This window comes from Panthera tigris, chromosome B2 (assembly GCF_018350195.1).
Source record: "Panthera tigris isolate Pti1 chromosome B2, P.tigris_Pti1_mat1.1, whole genome shotgun sequence".
Classification (NCBI taxonomy): Eukaryota; Metazoa; Chordata; class Mammalia; order Carnivora; family Felidae; genus Panthera; species Panthera tigris.
The window spans coordinates 30,669,773-30,688,234 of NC_056664.1; the positions used below are offsets into that span (position 1 = coordinate 30,669,773).

At 57.0% G+C, this 18,462-nt stretch overlaps 2 protein-coding genes across 7 annotated transcripts; both read right to left on the reverse strand.

Moving 5' to 3' along the window:
* Nucleotides 1-411: 411 nt before the first annotated feature.
* On the reverse strand, nucleotides 412-13,745 carry EHMT2 (euchromatic histone lysine methyltransferase 2). 6 transcript variants are annotated; one of them, XM_042986023.1, is made up of 28 exons: nucleotides 13,704-13,745; nucleotides 12,991-13,057; nucleotides 12,674-12,892; nucleotides 12,319-12,572; nucleotides 11,391-11,475; nucleotides 11,255-11,295; nucleotides 10,981-11,136; nucleotides 8,783-8,920; nucleotides 8,552-8,666; nucleotides 8,280-8,381; nucleotides 7,907-8,055; nucleotides 7,663-7,806; nucleotides 7,348-7,583; nucleotides 7,086-7,268; nucleotides 6,886-6,968; nucleotides 6,446-6,552; nucleotides 6,222-6,344; nucleotides 6,035-6,136; nucleotides 5,160-5,264; nucleotides 4,890-5,044; nucleotides 4,639-4,806; nucleotides 4,050-4,194; nucleotides 3,625-3,702; nucleotides 3,257-3,372; nucleotides 3,061-3,147; nucleotides 1,568-1,646; nucleotides 1,251-1,426; nucleotides 412-909 (listed from the first exon to the last, which is right to left on the reverse strand). In XM_042986023.1, the coding sequence occupies exons 1-28, from the start codon at nucleotides 13,743-13,745 to the stop codon at nucleotides 729-731; spliced, it is 3,636 nt and encodes a 1,211-aa protein (XP_042841957.1). In that variant the 3' UTR covers nucleotides 412-728. The 6 variants fall into 6 exon arrangements, with proteins under 6 accessions (XP_042841957.1, XP_042841959.1, XP_007098811.2 ...); XM_042986025.1 differs by lacking the exon at nucleotides 8,280-8,381; XM_007098749.2 differs by lacking the exon at nucleotides 13,704-13,745 and having other exon boundaries at nucleotides 12,991-13,300.
* A 1,440-nt stretch (nucleotides 13,746-15,185) lies between these two features.
* On the reverse strand, nucleotides 15,186-18,245 carry ZBTB12 (zinc finger and BTB domain containing 12). Its single transcript, XM_042986031.1, has 2 exons — nucleotides 17,882-18,245; nucleotides 15,186-17,366 (listed from the first exon to the last, which is right to left on the reverse strand). The coding sequence occupies exon 2, from the start codon at nucleotides 17,344-17,346 to the stop codon at nucleotides 15,967-15,969; it is 1,380 nt and encodes a 459-aa protein (XP_042841965.1). The 5' UTR covers nucleotides 17,347-17,366; nucleotides 17,882-18,245; the 3' UTR covers nucleotides 15,186-15,966.
* Between the last annotated feature and the right edge of the window lie 217 nt (nucleotides 18,246-18,462).

An 18,462-nucleotide genomic window follows, 5' to 3' on the forward strand; every position in this document is an offset into this window, starting at 1 on the left:
CCCGCCCCGCCCTCCCACACGTCACAGCCCCACCTCCGCCTATGGTCCTGACACATTCTAGTTCCTCCTTCCAACTCCGTGCCTGGGCAGTGCCCTGCTGGAGGGCTGGAAGGCCAAGTCTGTGACAGGGGCTCGGGGCTGCCTGCCGCGGGCTCCACGGACCATGGCTTGAAGGAGCTGGCACGCTTTAAGAAAAAGCTTCATGTTTTTGCAGATTATTTCGTGGTACACTCACACCCATGACTGGACTCTGTCCACAGTGGTCTCTCACAAGCCTCCCCTCCCCTTGGGTGGCTGTCCACACCAGTCCATCCTGCTCAGTCCCTTGGGCCCACATTCCCTCTGGCTATGTGTGCTTCCTCCCTGACCAACCCCCTCTGGCCCCTCAAACAATCACCAAGACAGTTTATTACCAAACCCAGTATTTATTGAGAACAAAGGAAACCAGCTGGCATAGAGGCCCAATTTCAATTCATCAAACTTCAGCTGAGGATGGGGGACAGGGAGCGGCCAGCCCTGAAGTCACCCTCCCAGGGAAGAACCAGCTCTGGGAGAGAGGGGCTGTCAGACCTCCAGGGCCCGGCTGGGGGTCTCTGGCCGAGGAATGTGTGAAGGGGTAAGGGACAGAAGAAGGCAGCACCCCCAGGTGTGGGCTGTGAGCAGCAAGTGGCAGAGGGGGCTGCTGAGCTGGTGGCCATCCAGGGGTGGGGGACGTGTGTGGTCCGCGTTCAGGGATTGACTGGGGGCAGGGAGCCGAGCTCAGGCAACAGCTCGGGGTGGGGGTCCAGGCGGGCCAGGCGGCTCTGTTCCAGGGCAATGGCCTCGGCTGAGTGCTTGCACTTCTCAGAGCCACACTGACAGGTGAAGTATTTGCTTTTGATGTCCCAGAAGCGGTCACCATAGTCAAACCTGTCAGAGGAGCAGAAGGAGGCTATGGGATCCAAACCCAGCTGCCCAGGCCTACCCCAAAGCACCCACCCCCATCTTCTCCAGATGGACTCCAAGCCCTTTTCTGTTTCACGGACCTGCAGCACTGGCACTGCCTGTGACTCATTAGACATGCAGAAGAATCTTGGGCCCCATCCCAAATCTACTGAATCAATCTGGGAGGCTCAGGACTCCATCTACACGGACATCAGAGAGGCTCTGCTCTATCCATGCCTGGAAACCAGGCACTCTCCAGTCTTCAGCTTCTGGTCCCAAGCTTACTGCATCTCCCACACCCCTGGCACACACCAGAGACACCTCACCCCAGCTCCTCCCCAGTCCGGATGTCTCGGGAACTGAAGAAGGCAATGCGTGGAAACCGGAGGTCCTGGTGCAGCATGAAGACACGGACAGGGATGATGTTGGGGTCACACAGGTGGTTGATGAAGCGGCTGATGTTGCCATAGTAACGGGCATCAATGCAGTACACCTCTCCGTCCTGAGGGGAAGGCGTCACTCTTCACATCTACTACTACCCTGCTTGCCTGGCCAACCTCCCCACCCACAGACCATCCAGTCCCTCCTCCCCAGCTTTCCATCAGCTGGCTGGGAGCAAGGTACAGAGGGGTCTCCTGCTTACTTTGTTGTCTAGGTCGAAGAGATAAGAATCATCCTCTCTTACATCAGCCTCAGCATCGGAGATCAGCTCCCCAACGTACCTGTTGGGCAGGAAGTGGTGGTTCTGAAGGTGAACAGGGGTTATCGGGAGCTCGCTCCAAGCCCTGTCTCTCCTCAGAACCCCATGGAACCCTCTTTCACAATTTGTCAGCTGCCCCGTCTGTGTCTATGAATCCCACAGACCTAGATGGCTGAGGTAGGCAGCCAAGGCAGAGTGGGCATGGAGGACAGCAGACATCTTGGGAGTGGGGGAGGAGGTGGGTGGCTCCCCTCTGGAATGAGAATGAAAAGGAGGAACAGAGGACACAACAGAGGGAACAACACTGGGCATACTCTTGCCAGCTGGGGTCTCCACCGGACAGCTGGAACAACGGGCAGGACCAGCAAATGTGGGGGAAGTTGGGGCCGGTGGGCTGGGGATGAGCTGGAGATGCAGTGGTGGGGAAGGTAAAGGGAAGGGCCTGAGCTGCACCAGAGGAAGAATCAGCGAGTAGGGAGACACCAAGCGCCTGTGGTTACAGGGATCAGTATCTATAGGCAGGTAGTTTGGGCAGGGAAATCCACGCAGGTTTAGTCACTGGGAGGTTTCTGGACTAGGAATCACACAGCAGGTGGTGGCGATGCCAGGCAGTAGGACAGGAGAGGTTGGGGCTGCAGGAAGGGACAGAGCCACAGGGGCTGTGAGGAACTCTAGGAAGGAGCTGGACACAAGGACACCCACATTTAGAAAGTGGAGGAAGAGAAGTTGGTGAAAAGGGAGGATGGATGGGTCAGAGGTAGGACAGCGTCATGGGAGCCACAGCAAGGGAGAGTAGCAGACGCTGGGAGAAGGAAGATCAAGATACGGGGTGACGGGCGGGCTGTCGAGAGGTGGTATCAGCAGAAGGGCAAGGGCAAAGGCAGATTCCGGCAGGGATGAGCAGTGAGTGGATGGTGGGGAAACTGAGGCTCAGGAGGAAGGGGCCATTTGAACAAAGTTGAGAGATGATCCAATAAAGAGAAAATGGATGGTCCTGTAAAGAGGCAAGTGGGGCCAAAGGAGGCCTAGATTAAGTCTGCAGGCCATGGAGTAGGAGCCAGGGGGCAGGAGGGTTACAGATGCTGAGAAAAGAAAGAATTGCTGGAGAGAAGTGAGGCCCTGGTGACTTAGACAGAAAGGTAACTTTATCACCTCCATTTTGCAGACAAGCAAAATGAGGCTCCAGGAGGTTAAGAACTTGGCCCAGGATACCCAGTGACAGAGGCTCAATGCACGTCTGTCTGTCTCCCAGCTTGGAAAGGCAGGGGAGGGAAGATGTGGTAGTGGTGACAGAAGGTTCTGAGGTCTGAGCAGGCTGGGAGCAGGTACAATCTGGCCAGAGACGGGCAGTGGGAAGGGGTGGGACCCATCAGGGAGGAGAGCAGATGGAGGCTTGGGAGTCAACTACGGCTGTGCACCCTTCCACCCCTACTCACTCGCAGATGAAGGTTCCTTGGGGGATGGTCTGCAAGGCTCGGACCCCCCAGCCCATCTTGGCTGTTCGGTAGAGCTGCAGTCGCACTCTGGGGGCAGGAAAGGGGGTGACATTAGGCGGAGGAACCCAGAAACCCCCACCGGAGGGGACATGGGGGTGAGGTGGGGGTGAGGGTGGGCTGCAGGGGTGGGCCTCACTTGATACCACTCTGCACCACCCGGTTCTTGCAGTTTCTCCAGCAGGAACACGCCTGGTTACACTCGAAAATCAGTGGGGGCTCGATCTTGTTAAATTCCTGGAGCAGCCGTCCATCCTGGGGTCGAAGGAGGGGAGGACAAGTGGTTTCTGTATGGCGCCCACCTCGGCTGCCAAGGACCCCCAGGACTCCACAGAAAAACCCACCATGGATCCCAGTGCCACATACAGGGAGAACGGGCTGGGGGAGGCCACATGCTGGGAGCAGAGAACAGGAACCACGCCACCATGCCCTTGATTTGCATGTAGTTGGGCACAGGCTCACCTCTATCCTGGCACGCCCCTGGAAGCCCAGGGTGAGGGCACATACCTTGTCATACCAGCAGCGAATGCTGAGCTGGCCACATAGGCAGTTGGAACTGGAACAGTCGTCCACACACGTGCAGTGCTGGGGCGGGAGGCAGGGGATCAGCTCGGCCCTCAGAAGTGGCCTTGTCCCCTCAGCAACCGGCGCTCTCTGCCCCCCAACTGCTGTCCTTTCCCTGAGGTGGTTATATTAGTACAGCAGGTGGTGATGCTCCCGGGGCGAGGAACAATCAAGGTATTGCTGATTGGGGTGTCCCCAGGGCTACCAGGAGCCCATATGATACCTTCACGTGTCCCAGAAAAAGGACCCCTTTCCCAGATGCATGCAAGCCCACGCCAGAGGTCCCTTTCAGCCCCACTCCACTGGCCAGGTGCCTTGTCGGCCCACAGCTTGTGTGTCCCTCCAGGAGGTCCCGGGCCCCTGCTCACTTGCAGGTGGGTGATGTTGCGGTCGATGTTCATGGTGGACGTCTCACAGTTCTCTGAGATGTACTTGTAATCCTCCGGGCAGGGCTCCCCGTCCACACCGTTGACGCAGGGAATAGGCACATTCTCATAACCCCGAGCCACATCCCTGATGGAAGGGAGATGGGGCTGGGGGTGCTACAGGATGGGGTCAGGGGGTCCACTAGGTACAAGGAGAGGCCTAGGAGGTTCCTGGGGCTGTGGGAGGGAAGGGCATGATTCTGGGGGTTCATCGGGGCATGGGAGGTAAGGTCGTCAAATAAACTGCAGGACACCCAATGAAAATTGGATTTTGGATAAGTAAGATGTAATTTTTTACTATGGATACGTTCCAAATACTGTGTGGGATGCTCTTAACGCTAAAAAAGTATGCGCTGCTCGACTGAAATTCCAATTTAACTCTATTTCTGTTTACTGTATCTGGTATCCTAGCTGGGGGTTGGTTCTGGTGATTCAGTGGAGCCTGGGGAGGGTCTGAGGGATGTTCTGGAGGTTCAGCAGGGCTGGGGGAGAGGGCAGAAGGCTGTCCTGGGTGCAGAGGGCCCGGGCTCACCGGCAGATGATCTTCTCGGTGCGGATGGCCCGATTCCCCACTCCAAGACGAAGCTTGCGGTTGAGCTGCAGTGCAAACCACACGTCGGAGCGCTCAGGAGTCAGGTCCCATGCTGTGTCCCCCTCCTTGTTCCGCAGCTCAGGGTTCGCCCCGCGTGACAGGAACAGCCTGGGAGGGGACAGGAAGCCTGTGGGGTCTGGGGCTGCGTGAAGGCGCTGGGGCGTCAGGGCGTGGGGTGGGCTGGGGCTCACAGCACACAGTCGTGGTAGCTCTCCCGCGCTGCGATGTGCAGGGGCGTGTCACCGTGGTAGTTGACAGCGTGGAGGTCGCAGCGTGCATTGAGGAGGACCTCGGCGATGGCAGCACTGCCAGTGAAGGAGGCCCAGTGCAGGCAGATGTTTTCCTCCTGTGGACGTGGGAGGGGAAGGGTGGGTCCAAGCAGTGAGCCCTTGAACCCAGCCTCGTCCTTGCTCAGGGGGCCAGGACAGTCCCCACCTCCATTACCCCCAACAAACTCTCACGTTGTCTGTGAGGGTGACATCGGCGCCCCGTGTCAGCAGCATGCGGATCACCTCAATGTGCTTGTGCTCCGCAGCCCAGATAATGGGCGTCCATCCCCCACTGTCCTGTGGGTGGGGAGAGAGGGAAGAGGGTGAGGGGTCCCCCTTCCCCTGCCCCGGGCACGCCCAGCAGCTGGCCCTGCTTCCCAAAGGAGCATGTGGTCAAGAGCACAGGCTCTGGGGCTAGACTCTGAGTGTGAGTCTCAGCTCCATCACTCACATGCTTTGAGACTCCAGGTAAGTCTCTGGGGTCTCAGGTTCCCGATCTGTAAAATGGGACTAATAGTGTCTATTGCTCAGAGTTATGGAATAATTTTTCTCATTCTAAAAGACACATACTTCCTAGGTCTTTCCACTCAAAAGTCCTAGAACACAGTGACCCAACAGCAATAACTGCTGCTAACGACACAGACTGCAGTCTCTAAAAAAATCTCTTTGTACTAAAAGATGCACTTAAAAGCGGTTGGGTACTAACAAAAACCCCAGAAGCCTAGTTCAAGGGGCTCCTCCTGGACAAAGAATGGAACAATTCAAAGATCAATAGGCTAAAACACACCCAACATATGACAAAGTGAGAGGTGATAAAGAGTATCATTGCACACTTCCAGAGATTAAGGCAGCAACTCATCATTCTGAAAACTGACAGAAAAAGCAAAAAGGAGAAAGGTAAAGAAAAAAACACAAATGAGGAGGGAGAAAAGAGACAGGGACACGCTAGAGCAAGGCGAGATCACAGAAAGGGTCGGAGGTCAGCTGAGGTCTAAAGGGGGCCCAAAGCCCGAAGCTGAGCCAAGGACCCAGACGAAGTGGGCTGGGCAGGCAGCCAGGCCGCTGACCTGGGCGTTGACGTCCACCTGTCCTGTGCTGAGCAGCAGGCTGACCATCTCCAAATTCCCAATTTTGGCTGCATGGTGGAGGCAGGTGGAGCCATCCTCTTCCTGAGGAAGACGTGGGCAGATGAGTCCCCCGCTGGCATCTCAAACCCATCTCAAACCTAGGCCCCGGCTGGCCCGGTCACCACACCTTGCTGTAGACACAGCCGCCACGCTGCACCATGTAGCGTGCTGCCTCCAGGTGGTTGTTCACCACAGCCTCCATCAGCGGGGTGCGCTGCTGCTTGTCCACTGCATTGATGTTGGCTCCTGCCTGCAAGGAGGGGGCATGGGGGCTGGCACCTCAGAAGGGCTGGGGAAGGGAGGGCATCTGGGGGCCTGGCAAATGAGGCAGAGGGCTGGGCCCATGCTGACCTGCAGCAGCACGTGGCAGATCTCCACGGAGCCCTTCTGGGCGGCCGCGTGCAGGGGCGTGCGCTTGCTCTGCTGATCGCTCTGGAAGTTGGGGTCCAGGTTGTCCACTGTGGGGAGAGCCCGCCACACCGGAAGAGGGAGGGACAAGTGGTGAGCGAGTTAGGGGGCAGGTGGGACCTCCTCCAGGAAGGCTTCTTAGGGCCCTAACCCATGTCAGGGGCCCCTCGTGAGCAATGTTGTTAACTCCTCTGAACATCCACGGGGAAGGCACAACTGATGGGTTATCTGTGTGTCTGTCTCCCCTACCACACTAACACTAAGTATTTCAGGGCAAGGACAATGGCCTTCGTTGCTGCGCTCCTGGCCCTGAGCCCAGTGTCTGGTACATAACCAGTGTTCACTCAAGGTCTGCAGAACAAACGAGTAAGTGGAATACTCACACAGCATCAGGATCACCTTCTGCAGCTCCCCTTGCTTCACCGACAGGTACAACTGCCGGGGGTGGAAGCGGAGTTTCTTCCTCCTGTCATGGCGAGGGAGAGGTGTAGGCTCCTCAGAAGGAGCATCAACCTCAAAACCTGCAGATCCACCTTTCAGCCCCAGCCCTGGCTGCCCAGCCCGAGAGCAACCCCTCATTCACCTCTCCGATTCCTGGATGACCAGGGCCTTCTCCAGGGCCTCTCGGCCTGGCCCAGGTGGCAGCCCCACGGCTGAGAGGCAGCCCCCATTGGGAAGAGTCAGGGAGGGCCCTGAGCTGTCGATGGTGTCAGCCAGAGGGTCACAGGGTGGGCGCCGGGGCTCCCCATGCCCTCGCATCCGGGCACTGTGGGAGAAGGTGCTGATGTCTACAAGCAACGGGGCCAGGGCAGGGAACAGACAGTCGGGAAGGGGGAGGCCAGTACCTGGGCTGGGAAGTGTCTGCTCTCCCGGGGGCATCCTGAGCCAGGGGTGGGGGGGCAGGGGCTGCGGTGCCAGCTGGTGGGGTCACCCCATCCCCCCGGGGGATGGTCACCTCCTGGGCCTCAGATGCATCCTCCCCACAGTGGGGACAGAAGACCATGCCGTTCAGCTGGGACACACAGGCCTTGTGGAAGCGGTGGGCCACACGGAAGTCGGGGTGGCACTCCAGGAAGGTGCCCTGGAAAATAATGTGGTCAGGATCTAGAAGACCCCTCCCCTGTGGGGCATGCTGCCTGTCTGCCCCACCGGTCACTCACCGCCGTACAGAAGTAGCCACAGCCTGGGCAGCAGTGGTGTTTGACCATGCGGGCACGGTGGGTCTCACAGAGCACCATTAGTGCCACGCGGCTTGACGGCCTCATGGTCTCCCGCTTGAGGATTGCGGCATTGCAGCCTGACAGCTGTGGCAGCGTGAACGGGTAGGAAGAGGGTGAGGCTAGAGCCCGAGGCTGGATCCCCCCCGACCCACCGGCACCTCTCTTCCCAGCTCACAGGGCCCACCTCTCCATCCACACTCTCTGTGGCCATGCACTTGTGCCCAGCTCTCTCGCTGATGCGGTCAATCTTGGGTGCCTCCATGCGGCAGCTGCAGAGGGGCAGCTCCTCAAACCCCCGCTCTGTCTCCAGTGAAGACGTGTCATTGGATACCCCTTGGACGGAGGGAAAAGGGAGCTGAGGAAGGCCATACCCATCACCCACAGGGACCACTGGTAGGGCCTCGCACCCCCGCCCTGCCTTTCCCTCCAAGCTCTAGAACTCCCAAAGCCTGGCCATGGACAGACACCTCAGCTCCGGTGGGGTCCCCCTCCTCCCCATTCCCTCCAGCCCAGAGGGTGCCCCCTAGTGGCTCTCCATCCCAGCAATTGGCAATTACCAGCGTGGTTGGGGGAGAGGGTCCCCTCGCTGGGCAGCTCCAGGGACCCCAGAGGGACCTCCATGTACTCACTGGGGCCTGAGGAGCCCACACCATTCACTCCTGACACAGAGACAGAGAGAGTGAGAGTGCGAGCTCACAGGTGCCTGGACGCGTGGGTACATGCGGGTGTACGTGCATGAGCACATGCATGAGCGTGTGTTCATGCACGCTCTCTGGGGGCTGGCAGGGGGGCTGGAGGAGGGGACCCAAAAGCAGAGGAGCCTCCTCACCTCGTGGCTCCTTGGCCCGTGGAGGCTCGCGCTTCCGCCGTTTCCGGGATGGCTTCACCCATGGGCTGTCCTTCCGCCACTTCTTCTTGGCTTTGCGCCGGCCACTGGAACCACTCTGGGATGGAGGAAGAATTAGAGAGCCTAGCCCCCAGCCCACTACCCCTGCTCTGGGGACTCAGACCTCCAGCCCCTCAGCCCCCACTCCTCAGGATGCCAGCCTCCAGCTCTTACCCTGTCAGACTGATTGCCAGACTCCTCATCTTCCTCTTCTTCTTCCTCTTCTTCTTCTTCCTCCTCTTCCTCTTCTTCCTCCTCCTCCTCTTCCTCCTCTTCCTCACTTAGTTGTTCAGCCAGAGCTTCAACCTCAGACTGGGAGAGAAGCAAGGCAGGGCTGGGGAAACAGCAACCCTCAGTCCACAGCCCTCTCTTGGGAAACAAGCAGGGCAGGACACATCCAACCCCCAAGACTCAATGAAGCAGGATAAATAAAGAACTATTACTACTGGGGTGCCCGGGTGGGTCAGTCAGTTAAGCGTCCAACTTTGGCTTAGGTCGTGATCTCATAGTTCTTGAGTTTGAGCCCTGCGTCGGGCCCTATGCTGACGGCTCAGAGCCTGGAGCCTGCTTCGAATTCTGTGTCTCCCTCTCTCTCTGCCCCTCCCCGGCCCGTACTCTGTCTGTCTCTCTCTCAAAAATAAACATTAAAAAAAAATTTTTTTAAAGAACTATTACTACTGTCCCAGGATGGCTCCCTGGAGGAGGTGAATGGACAGGAGAGGAAACAAAGGGTGTGGGATGTTAGACAGCTGTGAAAAGGAAGGCACCTCACTCACAATGATGTGTGTGAATCTTGATGACATATTAAGCAAAAAAAAAGTTCCAGAAAACAAGCACATGTTTTATGCTTTTTATGAAATTCGTATGTAGATAGGACTACCAGCGGTTGCTAAAAATACCAGATGAAAAGCTAATGAAGAACTTTGTAATAAGGAGAAGGTTGACGTCACAGAAATCTACTATCAATCTTAAATACCACTAACCAAAAAGACAAGACGTCCCATGCCCGCTTATGCGATGCAAGAGGAAGCATGCATACCAGCTATCAAATCTTCTCACCATTAAAAACAAAAACACACCCAAAGCTGATTATGCTTTTAGAACTAGTTTATAAAAAATATTAAGGGGGCGCCTGAATGACTTAGTCGGTTAAGCATCCTACTTTGGCTCAAGATCTCACAGTTCGTGAGTTCAAGCCCTGCATTGGGCTATCTGCTGTCAGTGCAGAGCCTGCTCTGGAACCTCTGTCTCCCTCTCTCTAAAATAAATAAACATTTAAAAAAAAGAAAAAAGAACATGTCAGTCGCCACCCAGTCAACTAATTTTAAACGAGAAATTCTGTAGGACAACCAACCTGGCTTCTTCAACAAATAAATGGCAAAAAAAAAAACCCTTCTTTTTCAAAGACAGGTAAACCTACCTTTACATCAAGAGAGGCCTAAGGCAAATGTCAATCAAACCAATGTATGGAGCTCATTTGAATCTGGACAAACAAAAACCCATCTATGAAACAACTGAGAACACATGAACACTCATAGCAAGGTGACGGCTACATTTTCTAGGTTGTGAAAACAGTTAAGCAGTGATATTAAAAAACAGGAAGAGGGCGCCTGGGTGGCTCAGTCAGTTAAGTAAGTATCTGACTTCAGCTCAGGCCAGGGTCTTGCAGTTCATGAGTTTGAGCTCTGCGACGGGCTCTGTGCTGACAGCTCAAAGCCTGGACCCTGCTTCTCTCTCTGCCCCTTCCCGGCTCACACTCTGTTTCTTTCTCTCTCAAAAATAAATAAAAACACTAAAAAATAAAAATAAAAAACAGGAAGAGGCCTGATGTTTAGAGATACATATGAAAACATTTCCAGATAAAACGATGTGATGGCTACTTTAAAGCAGTCAGGGAGGTGGGTGTGCTAGGGGAGGAAGAGAGGAGTCAAGAGCGGCTGTGTACTGAAAATTGCTGGAGCCAGGTGAGGCTTCATGAGGGCTCACCCTTTGCTCTTTTGTATGTTATTTGAAGTTTTCCGTGAAAAAAATGTTAAAAAAAAAAAAAAAAAGCACAACAGGTAAGACAGCATTATACTGCACAGGCACTTGTAGGAGATAAAACCAAACCAAGAGCAAAAGAATAAACAAGCAAGCAAACAACAAAATGGAATGCTAAACCCCAAGTCCAGGATGGTGGTTGCCACCATGGAGAGGAGCAAGGGGAGGGACTGGGGTGGAGCATGCACTGGAAGTTACGGACCGTATGGGGCCCTGAATTAGGGGGTGTTCACAAGGTAAAAAGGAAAGAGACAAGGCAGGGAATGAAAGACTGGCGATTGAGCCTTGAACAAGGTACGTGCTGGCAGGGAGGTAGGCTAGCTCCTTCTCACCTTGCTGTCAGAGTCCACACGCTCATCCACAGAGTAGGAGTCGTAGTAGAGGCTGAAGTCGTCCCCCACCACTGTCTCCCACTCCTCTAGGGACCCTGGGTCCCCTTTCTCCATGGTCACTTCTCCTGAACCCCGGGCAGAACCCAACTCCTCCGACTAGGAAAAGATCAGAAAAATGGAAGCTGCTGGTACTTCCCCCCCAGCCCATTTCCCTTGAGGGCAGGATGAGGCCCCCTAGGTGGAGAGGCCTTGTTTTCTGCCTCTCCAGGCTCACCAGGCCACCACTGGAGTTCAGCTTCCTCCTTTTGGCCACATCTAGAAGGAGAGAGAGAAAGGAGTAAGGCCTGTCCTTAACCCTCAGGACCCTGAGGTCTCATCCAGCAGCAGGTTGGGTGGGAGGTGGGACTGACCTGAGGTCATCTTCCCCAAGGAGTGCACGTCATCACTCATGCGGAAATGCTGCACTTCAGGGGGCCGCTTCTCAGGGACTGGGGGCTGGGGGCCGAGAGGGAGCACACTTAGGGTCGGGAGTATCTCTGGTTGGGCCTGGGGGCCTGGATTAGCCTGCAGCCCTGGGTGAGGTGGAGGGTAGTTGAGCCACACCCTCAAAAACACCATTTGAAGCTCCAGTGAACCAGAATGTGGCAATCACAAGAACTGCTGTATCCCCAGAAGTAGTATGTTAAGCACATCCCACACCTAACACTTATCTCTTCAAGATCGCAGAGGCAGGCCCTTTTTTGCCCATTTTACAGATGAGAAAACAAAGGTTCATGCTTTGCCTAAAGCTACCTAAACCATACCCAAAACAAAATCATACCAAGAGCCCTAAAAATATTGTCATAAAGCTTCTGAAATTCTGGGGCTTTGGTCCTTTCCCTCACCTCCTACCCCTTAGGGATTCATAGTAAAACCCTTAGAACCTTTAAAAAAGTGAGCAGGGACAGTGTCAAAGGGAGGAAAAAGTTCCCTTGGGGCTTGCTTTGAGGTAGAAAGAAAGAGTGGTCTGAAGTTTCTTTAGTCATTATCATAAGAATAATTATAAAAGTAGCTACACAATTAACTCTCTAACCTTTGTCTTATCTACTTCCCTCTCCCCAAGAATGTAAACTCCAGGAAGACAGAAACTTGTCTGTTTGTTCAGATTAACCCCCAGCCCAGAATTTGACACACTGTAGCCCCTAGGTAAATATGTGAAACTGGGAATAGATTAGAAAAGGTCTGAATAAAGTGTAAAAAAAAAAAAAAAAAAAAAAAAAAAAAGTAAAGAAAGTCCACAAGGGGTTTACAGTGGATTACTCCTGTCTCCCCACTCCAACCCTCTCCCTCAATCCTCACCTGCCCATTTCCTGGTTTGGACATAGTTTTTCTGGCTCGGTGGACCTTGGGCTGCCCCTCTGGGCTGGGTGTGGCCGGAGGGGGTTCAGGCCCTGCTGCTGCCGCCCCCTGGGCTCCCGGCATACTCAGCAGTCTCATAGCTAAACTCTGGACCGATGGGGGTGATTTTCCAGCCCCTGTCATTGACATCTTGGCCCGGCTGGGACAGGCACCCCCCTTGCTGGGGGAAGAGGGGAATGACTTTGTGGCATGGCCTGGAAAACAGACAGACAGGCAGGCAAAGGCAAGATAAGAGGAAAAGTAGTCAGAGGATACCCCACTTCACCCCCCACCCCAAGACTCCCCAGCCTCTCACCCAGCAGGATGCGGCCCCCATGGAGGTCCCCATCTCCCTCGAGATTCTCAGATTCATCTCCAATGAGTGGTGTGGCTCCTACAGGGGTGTCAGCCCCCTCATCACCCACGGTGACCGTGACAGAGGCTGGGGATGAGGGGCCAGCAGGCTCCAGGGAGTCGGGACTGGCCTTGGGTAGGGTCTCCTCACTACGAGGGGTGTCCCCCAAAGAGCCATGAACTGTAAGGGAAAAGAAAAAGTTTGGGGCTAAGCTCTCAGGGAATCCTGTGTTGGGGGAGGTGAAGGTCCAAAAGGGCCCGTTTTTCTGCTGTACTCACCTCTTTCAGTGGCTCCTCTAGGCTCCTTCTCCAGCACCAGCGCCCCCATCTCAGCAGGGGCCTCCCCCTGGCAGGGGACACAAGGTAGAGGAGGGCTGGTCAGCCCTGTAGGAAGTTGGGGAGCCCAGGACGCCTGGGCTCTGGGAAGAGAGAGTAGGCTCCGGGGCCTACCTCTTCCTCTATGGGGCCCCCCCCTTCCGCGGCCTCGGCTGCCCGGGGGGGCCGCACGACCCCTCCCCCGGGCTCGCATCAACCCCCTCCCTCTCGGTAGACCCCGCATCTCTGGGGCCGAGAAGAGAGGAGGGGGAGGGGGCGGGGCCTCCGCGCCCCGGCCCCGCCCCCTTCTCCCGGCTGCACGCGCCGCTCCCCCTTTGTCCCCCAGGCCGCGGGGACCCCGGGCACCAACCCCTCCAGCGCCCGCTGCCCCCCAGCCCGGTGGACGGCCCCTCGTGCCCCTCGCGCGTGCTCCTGGGGCCCCGGCGCCCGCCGCCCACTCGGGGGCAGCCGGCGGCTGCACGCGCGCCTCCGTGCCCACTCCCCCCACCTCCCACCCCCTGGTCCCCTCATCCGCCCCCGGTGCTGGCCCTCCGGATTGCTGTAGGTCCCGTCCGGGCCCCCCGGCCCCGTTGCACCCCCGGAGCATTGCACGGGCGCGCGCTTCCCCCGGGCGCGCGCGCGGGCATGCACCCGCCTCTCCCCCTCCCCTTCCGCACCTCGGCGGCCGCCGCCGCTGCAGCTCCCGCCGCCGCCGCCATCGCCGCTTGCGCGGGGGGCTGAGCCGGCGCGCGGCCGCCCCGGGTCACGTGGGCGGGGGAGGGAGGACTAGGAGGAGCCTTAAAGGAGCCACTACGCGCCTTCTGGCCATTTTCCCCCGAGAGCAGCCTCGGAAATGGCAGTGGCTGTCCTAAGCTGGGACTGCAGGGGAGAATTCCTGCCATTCCTGGTGTCAGCTCAGCGGGGAGCCGAAGGTGAGGCACGCCTGGGTCCAGGTGTGGCTTCTCCATCCCCCGCCTGGTTTTAGGTAACGAAAGGAATGTCTGACCCTCCCAGCTCTCGGCTGCGGCTGTCTTTCCAATCTGGCCCGCGTATGCTTCTCCCGCCTCTGGGTGCTTTCTAGTTTGTGGGTCACCAGATAGAAGGGTCGGGCTCGGTTTTGGCCTTGCTTCCCTAACGAGCAAGGAGGGGGCAGTGGGGACGCGCGGACACCTTTACTCTCAACTGCTTCATGTCTCCTGGAGCAGCGTCCCCTTTTGAAAACCGGGGGCTAAACGTCTCTTCTGTTTATGCCATACATGTTACTCCACCATGTGCACTAGCGATCTGGGTAACACCCTAGAGGCCTGAGAGTCGTTACTGCCTGGTGATACTACTGAGTAACTTCTTTTTTGCCAAACACCTTATATACATAGGCACTGCGTGGGTCACAGCCCAGCTAACAGTATGAATGATGTTACACCAATATATAACCTTGGTAGCATTATTTAGGCTACCATCCCTTTACGTATTACATTCTGGTCAAAGCCTGGAAAAAAAACCTGTGTGATTTCACACGCAGTATTTGATAGAAGCAGGTGGTTGGGGTATTGAGCACCTGAGGCCAATTCAAGGCCTTCTGGGAACTGTAGTTCTCTTTGCTTAAGAACTATTCCAGAGCTTTGTGGGAATTGTAGTCTTCCCCATACCCTAACCTGAACTGTTTTTTGTTTTGTTTATTTTATTTAGCTTTCCCGAGGACATGAACCCTTCCTCAGATCATAAATGTCCAAACATTGGCTCCTGCTTAAAGTTTTGGCGGACACAATGATCACACATATAGCTCTTCCATAGCGCAGATACGAAACTCTTCCAATAGAGGGGGAGATAGTGTGTTATCACCACTGCTAATTATGAAACATAAGTGTGGGATATCTGCCAGGTGCTGAGGTTGTAGAATTTGGAGGGTCCCCAGCCAGAGAAGCCCACTTACACAATCCCCTTCTCTTCTCAAGTCTCCTTCACACATGAGGCCTACAGGAGTTGTGCGGAGTGTAGAGCAAATGGCATGAGAGAGAAGCTGTCTAGGGTGGGATAGTCATACACATGCAGTTGCCAGACAGAGTATAAAGAAAAAATAAAGTGTTTTTTTTTATTATTTTTTATTTTGTGGAAAACAAAAGCAGAAAAACTAAAACCCCAAACTCCAGAAAAAATCCTAAAAAATACGTTTTGTTTTCTTAAAAAATACTGTATAAGTCTCTACTCCTCTCCCTCCCTCCCCAAACAGACCTCCATGTATCCTTTCATCTAAGTGCACTACCCCCCACCCCCACCACTGTTCATCCTTCTTGCTATTGTCCCCCACTTCATATCTACCCAGGACCCTTGTCCCCATGTTCTCTTACCTGGCACCTGACATGGTTCTCCCTAGTTTTGGTGAGTCTTTACCCATAATCCCATTCCCCCAGCATGCAAGAACTGTCTCCCTACTTCCTTTTCTGGAATTCAATAATCCTTTCCCCCTACCACTCCCTCTCCCAAGGATCTATTCTATGCAGGAGTACATAAACTGCCTCCTGCCAAATTCCCTCCCAATTCCCACCCCCCCACCCCCCATCTCAAGATATATCAGAACCTCTCCCTGGGCAGCCTTAACCAGGAATAAAGCATTTTTGTCTTTTTTTTTTCTTCCTCATTCCATAAGACCCTTTCCCTCCCTCCACATATCCATGCATGTCTAAGAGAAGAAAATCTTTCTCTGGGAGCCCATATTCTCTTGGTCTTCTCAAAGAACCCTCTCCCTCTCCATTCTTTTTTTTTCTGAAAAGGCAGGGGTCCTCTCTCCAAGGAATCTTCAGCCCCTCCCTCAGGATATATCCGCTCAGGTTCCCCACCGTACCTGCCTGTTCCCGACCCTCCCACCCCCCTACCTATTCTCCTGGGCCAGGGAGCTCCCTTCAGCCCAGGGACCCCCGCCTCCTGGCCCCCGAGCCTGCCCCACTAGCGGATGAGGACGTTGATCTCTGCCACACTGGCCTCCAACACGTTCTCTGCCGTTGTCTTGCCATGCTGCTCCTTGAGGTGCCGCCTAATGGCAGGCTTGTGAGCGAAGCGCACGTCGCAGTAGGAGCAGCGATAGGGCCTCGCTCCAGAGTGTAGGTTGAGGTGGTCGTGCAGCGTGGACTTCTGTGTGAAGCACTTGCCGCAGATGCCACACGAGTGCGACTTGACGCCGCGGTGCACGTTCATGTGGCGGTTGAGGTTGCTGCTGTGGTTGAACTGCTTGCCGCAGCGTGGGCACATGAAGATGAAGTGCTGCGCCCGCATGTGGAAGACCAGCTTCTCCACGCCCTGGAACACTTCCGGGCACTTGGTGCACTTGATGTTCTTTAGGGGGTTTCCACTGGAAAAGCCCCCGGGCAGGGGTCCCCGGCTGCTCCCTGCCCCCAGGCTGCCCCCCGCCCCCCGGGCAGCCATGGCCACCGCTGCTGCCTCCACCAGGCCCGAGGTGGCCCCCACGCTGGCTCTGCCTCCAGGGATCAACAGCAAACCCTCCCCTTCTGCGTCCTCGGACAGGCTATAGCAGGCTTTCACTACACCCTGTGGTGGGGCCACAGTGCTGGGGGGCACGCTGCTCTGGGCCAGCTCCCCAAGGTGGCTGCCCACCGAGCCTCCGATGCTCAAGCCTCCTCCCAAACCTCCGGGAGGTTTGAGCCGGTGTGCCACCTCCAAGGCCGACTCCACTTTGACGATGCAGATGTCAGACACGTCCTCGTCCTCGTCCTCATCTTCTTCCTCAGCCTTCAGCTCCAGATCCTCATCCAGAGGGAACTCCAGTTTCACAGGCCGTAGGAGTGGAGGGGGCAAAGGGGGTGGGGGTGGGGGCTTGGGGGCTGGCTTTGGGGTCCTAGCAGGAGGGAGCAGGGATTTGGTGGCACTGACACTGCTCACAAGGCTGGCATCGCTGACCCCATCCTCTTTGAGGCCTATTTTGGGCTCAATGAACTGGCTGAGGGCGTTCCTGCATTTCTCCACCACGTGCTCCATCTGCAGGTAAGAGGCAGCCGTCAGGTAGTTGACGATGTCCCTGACGGCGAATTCCAGAGCGCCCGTGTAGCAGGACAGGAGCAGGTCGGCCACGATGCGTGCACTGTGCATCAGTGAGACCTGCAGCTCAGAACTGGGGTTCAGTAGGAACTGGTCCCGCAGGAAAGGCGAGCAGGCGGCCAGGATGACCTTGTGGCCACGAAACTTGAGGCTGTCGGCCACAATGGTCACGTCGCAAAACCGCTCCTCTGCGCGGAGCTGGTTCATGTTCCGCAGGGTAGCGGCCTCGTGGCCCGGCAGCTGGAAGCGCAGGACTTCCACCCCAGAGGCCATTGTGGCGGGGGTGGGCAACCCTGGTTGGGAAGGAAACCGGTCAGAGACAAAGGTCTCTGGTTCGCCTAAGCCAAGGCTCCAGGCCCCTCGCTCCCATTCTTGCCCAGCATCCCAGTTTCAGCTCTCCCAGTCTTCAGGCCCCTTCCTCAGTTTCCCCAGTCCCTGGGGAAGGGCTCTCTCTCCGAGAGAACGGAGGCGTGGTTCCCGGGGGCGGGGCAGCGGCGTCCACACCCCCCCCCCCCCCTCGCCGGACCGCCCGCGAGGATGGGGCGAGCCCACGCGCCCAAGGGGAAGGCTGGAGAAACCTGGAGCAGAGGCCTGGGGCTCTGGGCTCCGGGGTGGCCCGGGCTGCAGCCTTTTCTCACCCCGCCCCCTTTCCCCGCTGCTTCATTCCTCCGCCCCCCCTTTGCACGTTTGCACGCGCCTTTCACGTCCTCCCCCCGCCGCCTGCACGCTTCGTGCACGCCCCCCCCACGTTCAGAGCTCCGTGGCACGCCCCCCCAGCCCCACGACCCTGAGTGCACGCGCCTCTCACCTGGCCCGGTTCCGCGCGCTGTTTTTTCCCCCCCTATCTCCCCCACCCCCCCAGGGTCGGCAGCGCCCCCAAACACGGGCAGAGCCTGGGCAGCGCGCAGGCGCGGGGGTGCACGAGGCGCGCGCGCGGGGCCAGCTCCGCGTGGGCGTAAGGAGGGAGGGGCGGGGGCGGCTCGTGCAGTGTGTTCCAGGCCCCGCGCGCCTCGGCGTCGGCGAGAACTCGGGGAGGAGGAAGAGGGGAGGGAATTAAAGGAGCAGGATTCGCCCCTTCCAGACCCCCCTTTCTTCACCAGCCCCCCCCCCACGCGGTTAAAGGGCCGGATGGCCTGGCCTCCCCTTTGGCCGGTATTATTTGTCCGCCAGAGCGGAAATACGTTCCACACCCCCCTTTCTCGCTCCCCCTCCTCTGTGCCTCCGGGCCCCGCGGCACGTCTGCGCGTGCGTGCCAAGAGCCGCGCGGAGGCCCGCTTGCTCGGGCCCGCCCCCCGTTCCCGGCTGCCTGGGGCGCCGTCCGCTCTGCGCCCCGCAGAGCGCGCCCCCGCCCGCGCTCCCCGCCAGCCCAGCTCCAGCAGACAGTGCTGC